At 37.8% G+C, this 7,914-nt stretch overlaps 1 protein-coding gene across 2 annotated transcripts in view; it reads right to left on the minus strand.

The window, feature by feature from the left end:
- The window catches only part of LOC118748141 (spermine synthase), a 34,653-nt gene that overhangs the window by 7,707 nt on the left and 19,032 nt on the right, over positions 1 to 7,914 (minus strand). Inside the window, exon 2 of one of the 2 annotated variants that reach the window (XM_036482465.1) lies at positions 7,197 to 7,308. In XM_036482465.1, coding sequence (XP_036338358.1) covers positions 7,197 to 7,308 — 112 coding nt within the window. Of the gene's footprint in view, positions 1 to 762; positions 872 to 7,196; positions 7,309 to 7,914 lie in introns of both variants that reach the window. The other variant, XM_036482463.1, reaches the window with a different exon arrangement.

Genomic DNA, 7,914 nt, shown 5'->3' on the forward strand with positions numbered 1-7,914 from the left:
AAATCATAAAAGAGAAATTATTACGCATTTTTATTTGACCATTTACAATTTTATTTATTAATCAATTTTCTTCGTTGGTAACTTCATGATTTTGTAAAAGAACAGGCTTTAACACAAATAAAAAGAATTTACAAAAAATCCTTAATTTTTAAATATTTTTCACTGTTAAAAAGTTTGAATTTTTTTCATTCACAAACTTAAAAAGAAAATATTGTGCGAAAATGACCAAAATAATGATTTTGAAATAGGGCTTTCGCCATTATGTTTAGGACGTATAACTGTAACGGAAAGCTTAAATATCGGCTCCAAAAACCTCATCTTTTTTCATTTTATTTGCAAGAAGAAAATCATTTTTTTTTTTAAATTTTCCATCTCGAAAATGCGGTGTAAGTAATTGTTTAAGAAAAACCAACTATTCCGTCGTTTATATTGGGGTTTAGAAAACCCATTGCTTTTCTGCAAAAAATATGATATTGGTTATCGAAAAATCCTCAAATTACCCCAAAATTTCGAAAGTGGTGAAAAATTAAAATTTCAAGCGCCGATAGTGACCTCTAAATTTTTTGTTTTTTAAGCCCATCTTGGAGCAGGAGCCTTCTTTTGTATCAAATATACGAAATCTTTTTTTTTTTAACAGCCTAATGTATATATCTAAATACATACCCATGTGCATAATTTATACATAAATATTTATTTTATAAAATAATGGAAATACATATAAACGAATAAATAAATTAGCAAATTTTAAGTAAAATTCATTACCTGATGATGGAAAATACCTAGCGACATCTCCACGTTTCAAAGTGGGTAAAACTTGTCCAGAATGAACTTTCAATTTCTTGGCTAGGTTATTTTCAAGGCGTTTGGATGACTATAAAATTTTGCGTTCGGATATTATCGAAGTGGAAGAAGTTGTGGTAGTGGTGATGATGGTAATTGTGGTTGATGGTGGGTGGCAATTTTATGATTTGATGTCGTAAGAGATTCATATATGAAAATAAAAGAAAATAGTTTTGTTTTCAATAAAATTATAAATTATTATTAAATTGCAGTTTAATGGTCGATGAATATAGAAAATGTGTTTTAATTTATTTATTTTTTTGTTTTTGCAATTATAATTCTATAGATGATCCATAAATATTATTCGTTGATTCTTTAGTTTCCAGTGTACCTTATTAAAGCAAAAGCCGTCTGCGTCAGTAAGGAATAACGGCTAAAAACGGAGGGCTTTATAATAATGCACCATTCACTTTATCATCCGAACTTTAGACAGGGAAAATTTTTGACAAGGCTTAATGGGAATATTTTGAAAGGGTCGCTAGCATTAAAATTAACCCCATTCACATAGTACTCAAATGACTAGTGCAACATACACTGCGTTTATTCCTTATTGACACAGATGGGAGCATTAACAAAAGTTTGTTGCCTATTTTTAAATTGATTTATTTATTTACAGGTCTGTTTCAGGTTTTTTTTGTCATGAATCTACGGAACAACAACATAAAATCCCCTAGAAATACTGCCAAATATACACTGGCGGTCAAAAGTGGATGAATGGTGTTTTGTTTTTAATGTTTAGAAGGTTTTTTATGCTATAATTTTTTGTTATTTTTTTTATTAAAATATGATTCGTGCTTTGCCAAAAACCATATAAATCAGACTTTAGAAAAATTTCAAACATTTTTACATAAATTTTCAACTTTTTAATCAGAATTTTTATACAGTTTTTGGGTATGCAGCTATCGCATTGATTTTTTAAATTTGTTTTATGGCGTTTTGCACTTTTTTTCATATAAGCATGCATTTCTTGTGGAAGAATATGCGGAAGATCGATGGCGAAGAAAAACCAACGCCAGTTTTCCTAAATTTCCTTATTTACAGCGTGGCGACGATTAACTGTTACCCAGGTTTTTTGAGAAATAAAAGGGTCTTTTATAGATTTTGCGAAAAAGTATTTTATTGTTAATTTTCCACAGATTTTACTTTAGTTTTATTAATTAGTTTTTACTCAAAAATTGAATAGACTCGGAACTGGTGACTAGGACGGCCATTCATTCGACCAACCTTATACAGTTTGTTTGTATTTTTTTTTATACAAAGCTTAAGAAAAAAACACCTGAAAAAGACTTGCGTGCCAAATGAACTTTTCTCTCAAAGTTTAAACTGCTGGCAAATGTAAATAAGGATTAAAATTTAAAGACCAATTAATGCAAATAAAGTAAAATCTGTGGCAAATTAACAAAAAAAAACTTTTTTCGCAACGGGGTAACAATTATTCGTCGCCACGCTGTATTTTGCCGTCGGCAAAAAAAAAAAATATTAAAAATCAATTTAAATTTTTTTAAAATTCTGATTAAAAAGCTTAAAATTTAGATCAAAATTTGTGTAAATTTTCTAAATTCTGTATAAAGTTTGAAAGTTTGAATGGCATGGTGTTAAAGCATGCAAGATATTTTTATAAAAAAGTAACAAAGAAATTTTAGCTTGAAAAACATTTTAAATAGTAAAACCAAAACACCATTCATCCACTTTTGACCGCCAGTATATGTACATAAATTTATTTATTTATTATTTGTGTCCGCTTCACTGTGGCACAGAAAAAATATATACAGTATTTGCTCACCGAATCATGATCGATTGTCGGAAATATAGCAAATTTTTTTGCTAAATTATGGTTCCCAATCACTGTCTTGAATAAGGCCTTCATATAGATGTAGATTTATTTACAATAGAACCACATATTGTATTAAAAAAAAACGAGTGTGTTTAAATTCTCAAACAAAAAATTTTATTCATTGGAAAAAATCGGAACGTCTGAACGGGAACGTCCGAACAACTTCAAACTGTTTTTGGCAGCTACTAAGCATCGTTAGGAAGGGTAAATTAACGCAATGGTTATGGCTGCTTATTATTCTAACAATCATTCATACATCATTTTTTTGTACCGTTAACAGATTCGCAGAATTTAGCAAAAATCATCAGTCATCTTCGATACGCGTTCCAAGTTGGGAACGTCCGAAGATGGAGTGGAATCCTTCTTCCTAAAGCTGGATTTACATAAGGCGATTCAACAATTCTCAAGAAAAACCACTCGTGTAAATGGTGATTCAAAAATCGCTTGCCTCAACGTAGACAGCAAGTCAACTTTTGCAGGCGATTATCGCCAGCCAACAAGTCGCCTCATATAAAGGCAGCTTTGGGTTCCGCGGCCGCCAACATAAGTTACAGAAAAATACGGTGATTAGTTATAACGAAAAATTATTTTTTAAATGTTCGTATAATTTTTTTTTGTTTTTGTTTTTACTGTAAGTTTTCCTATAGATGCAAATTTCTAATTTGGACCCGTTTTCGAACTGAAAGGATATGCTGTTCTTAATTTGTTTAACCTACATTTCTAATGCACTTAACTATTGCGTTCCTTGACATTTTAAATCTAAATGGTCTAAGAGATCTTGAGCTAATTGAATAACTTGAAGATCAATTTCTGGTTATACGGAAAAAATCCTATACGGCTCAGCTCTCAATACGCTACAGCAAACATTTTGTTGACGTAATTTTTGCAAACTGTTTCTGTTCAAATTGAGCTGAGTTGTCTATGATACTCTATTTCCCACCTCCGTTAGAAATAATCATATGTATGTAGTATGGTATAATTTTAGTTTTAAAGAAGGACATACAGCAATGTCGAAAAACCTGTTTCTAGTGAATACTTCCAGACTTTAAAATCCTACATAATCGACGTAATACCAAGAAAACTTATGTATGTATATTTTTCTGAATGTTACTAAATTAAAAGTCCAAAACACCAACCACCTCGGAAACCGCATCGACGGAACCGAGAGGGCCTGAATGGCCCAAGCAGATTCGGGCTTCCGCAGAAGCTGGAAGGATTGCTAAACCCCCAGAGGGAAAGCGAACCTTCAGCGATGCCGGTGGTACTATGAGGGAAAGTCGAAGCCGGCGGAAATGCTGCGGAAAGCCCCCTCCTCCATGCCCATCCAGGGCACACTAAAACCTCAAGGTGTAGTGGTCGAGCAAAAGTCCTCCACGGACAAGCAGAGGACCACTCCCGCGGGTAAGTCCTCGAAGACCGGGGCAAATCACCTCGATCTGCGCCCGGCAGCTCCAAAGCAGCAACGAAAGTTTCGCCCTCCGTCAGGGCCCAGCGTGACCGAAGGGCAGCCCTAAGGTCATCAAAAGGCTGGGGGTCATCCCGCTTGACCAACTGACAGAGAAGCAAAAAGCCTCTCTTAAGTGGGCCATGGGAGTCTTCGCCGCCAGCGACAAGCGATCCTCCGGGAAAGGCAGGAAGGACAAACCACCCACTCGGGAAAACCCAAGGAAGGACCTTACCTCCAAGAGACAGCGATCTCAAGACGACACCTCGAGTGAGTCTAAGAGGTATAGGGATTCCTCCCCATCTAACCGTCCGTCGATGGCCGTATCCAACACGAAGCCGTTCAGTGAAGCCGCCAAAGAGCACCTCACGCTGGCGGTGTTGGACAAAAGGCATCCGGACGGCCATATTACCACGGACAACTGGAAGTCCGTCCCGATGAGTTTATGCAGGGTATATAAAGGGATACTCCAGAAGTACCCCGGCCCTGCACCAGTCATCCGTGATGCCGGATGGCTTCAGGAAGGATTTCACTTTCAACAATGTCTACCCGAAGTCTGTTGTTAACTCCCTTCTCATGGCGGGGGTGCAGCAGGGTCTGGTAGATTTTGTTGGGCTCCTTCTTGAGAAGGGAACTATTCTATAAGAACTGGGGGATGGTTCTATCACAAAGTATGTGACCAGAGGCACCCCCCAAGGGAACGTTCTCTCCCCTCTGCTCTGGAATCTAACAGTGAACACCCTACTTCTGAGCCTAAAGGACACCGGTTGTCAAGTCATAGCGTACGGAAGGAATGTGGACTTAGCGTCAATCCTACCAAAACGGAAATGGTACATTTCACAAGGAAGTATAAAACTCCATTATTTAAACCTCCCACCCTAAACGGAGTGGCACTTACTCTCTCAACCGAGGTCAAATACTTTGGAATTATTCTAGACAAAAAACTTGACTGGAAGCGAAACATTGAAGACCGCTCAAAGGGCCAATACCGCCCTTTATGCCAGTAAGACGGCAATAGGCAAAAAATGGGGAATAAAACTACACATAGTACACTGGATGTACACAGCTGTGATAAGACCCATCCTTTTCTACGGGGTCACCGTATGGTGGCCTGCGCTAAACAACACTTTGTCCAGAGCCAAGGTGGAACGGGTGCAGAGGACGGCTGCCATGCTAGTCACGGGATCACTGCCCACTACACCTACCAAATCTCTGGAAATAATGTTAAATCTTCCACCTGTGGATCTCTACGGAAAATTTCTTGTCGGCTGCAGTGCGGTCAGGTTAAATACAATCCAGCCGTGGAGAGACCTCAGGTTCGGACACGCAAAAGTACTTAAAACTCTACCGGATAATCTACGACAGATAGATGATACAACTCCTCTACTCTGCTTAGACAACAAAGTGGGTAGGGTAGGGGCCACAGACCTGAACCCAGGGTCTACGACCATATATACAGATGGTTCCAAGCTTAACAAAAGAGTGGGTAGCAGGATCTACTCTGACGAACTCGCGCTAAACCTCAGCTTTCGCTTACCGGGCCATTGTAGTGTTTTTCAAGCAGAATTAAACGCCATAATGGAGGCGGGCATGGTGGGTTATAACCTCCGCCCCTCCATGATGGCATATTGCTATCTATTCTGACAGCCAGGCTGCTATCAAATCTCTCAATTCTAACGTAACACCGTCCAAAGTAGCCATAGAATGCAGGAAGATTCTCAACCTGCTGGCATCAAAATGCTCCTTGACTGTTGTATGGGTCCCTGGACATAGGGACATTCCTGGAAACTGCCTAGCCGACGAGCTGGCAAAGAGAGGGACGGAAATATCTGAAGTCAATTCTGCTCAGAATGCGGGCATACCTCTAACCTCCTGCAAACACAGACTAAAGGCGGAACTCGTCGAGGAGGTAAATTTCAGGTGGGCTGTGGAAACCACCTGCCATACTACCAGGCAAATTTGGCCAAAGATTGATGTAAAGCGAACCATAGCTATTACCCGGCTGGACCGCTCCTTTCTCAGATTAGTAGTCGGGGTTATCACCGGACACTGCTTGATGGGCACAAACGGAAAAAGGCTAGGATACCCCACCAACGATTTTTGTCGCAGTTGCAGAGACGAGGAAGAGGTGGAGACCGTTGAACACTATCTCTGCCATTGTCCCGCCCTGGCCAACACGCGCAACCGATTCTTCAACAAGTACTTTCTAGATTGTTTAGCCGATTTGAACTCGGCGAACGTCCTCGACTTTTTGTGCTATATAAAACGCACTCGGTGGTTCAATTACTAAGGAAGGGAAAGAAACAAATGGCTTCGGCCAATGGTATCACAACGGGCTTTTCCAGCCCACGTGTGCTCCGCGCTCTGCTCGGGGCTGCCACTCCAACCCAACCTAACCTAACCTAACCTACTAAATGTCTGCTAGAGATGTATACACATTATTATAATAAATGCAGAACAATCTGCTCTGAATAACATGTTCAATAATTTTTCTTATACATATTGAGATATATGTATGTACTATGTAAATGGTAGTAAGTAGTTGTGGTATTTAATTTTTTTTTTTTTTTTTTTTTTGCTTTTGAGATTAACAAAGCCATGGAACTTTAAAATTTCCTCATATGCTTTACGAAATGGATTCCAATATATAATATATGTAAATATGCATTTAAAGGGATTGGTACAAGGCATGCAAAAGGTTGAGCTGTAACACCAGCTTTTAGTGTCTACAAAGCGGAATTGTAAAAAAACTTAACACAACAAAACTTCTTTCTGCATAATTAATTAATTATCAAAATAAAACAAAAAACAATAGTATGAAAGAAGCTTATAGAGCGGGGCGTTTATAAACCAAAACTTGGAGAACAAATATGTATTTAAAAGCATGTATGTATAAACAGGATGTTCAAGAGTGTGGTCGTGCAAAAAATGCAAAATTTAATTCAAATACAGTCACAAATTCTTCATTATTTGATTACTTATTCGTTTATCAAATCTGATTTCGATGAAATAAACGGTAAATCTACGGTAGAATAATACTTTCTGATTAGGTGCTTTTATGTTTTATCTTAAGCTGACCTGAACTAGTCATGTATATGTCAATATATCCACCGCGTTTTATCGGAGGTAAATACTTGGAACGATCAGAATGCAATTTTTGTCGTAAAATCAGTTCCATTGTGCGCATTGTCTGCAATTGTAAATTATACACAATACAAAATAGTTACATACAATTATGATTAAGGAAAAAAATAACCTATTATTTCAACAATGGATAGTATGTGAGAAAGTATGTTTATGTATTCGGTTCTAGAAGCAGTCGAACTTTCTAAAAACATGTTAGGAAAAATAAAATCAGGCTTATTCCAAATAACATTACGATCAAGGTCAGGATCGATCGTTCCTGCCTGCTGACCTAGAGATAGAACCAATTGGTTATGTTGATAAATGATGAGGTTTCATAGGTGCCCATTGCACTTAGGTCCGCCAGACATTCAAAGAAGATATTCCTAATACTCATTTACATGGTGGGCTGCGATGAAGGCTTAAAACTGACTGAAAAATAGTGCTCTAAAAAGTTAATGTTAATAAACCCACTAAACCATCGTCCCTTTACCAAAAGAAAGAAGATAAGTCAATTTAACCTAACCCTCATCGGGAATTTCGTAAATTGAGCTATCGCCAGAGGCGAAGTATCTAGGGATAATCCTGAACAATAGACTGGAAGTCACATCGCATATATTGTTAAAACCAAGGCTGTCCGAAAAGTAATGGTTAAATGTGGGAGATACCCCCC

This window comes from Rhagoletis pomonella, unplaced genomic scaffold (assembly GCF_013731165.1).
Source record: "Rhagoletis pomonella isolate Grant_MI unplaced genomic scaffold, Rhpom_1.0 Rhpom_scaffold_00012, whole genome shotgun sequence".
NCBI lineage: Eukaryota > Metazoa > Arthropoda > Insecta > Diptera > Tephritidae > Rhagoletis > Rhagoletis pomonella.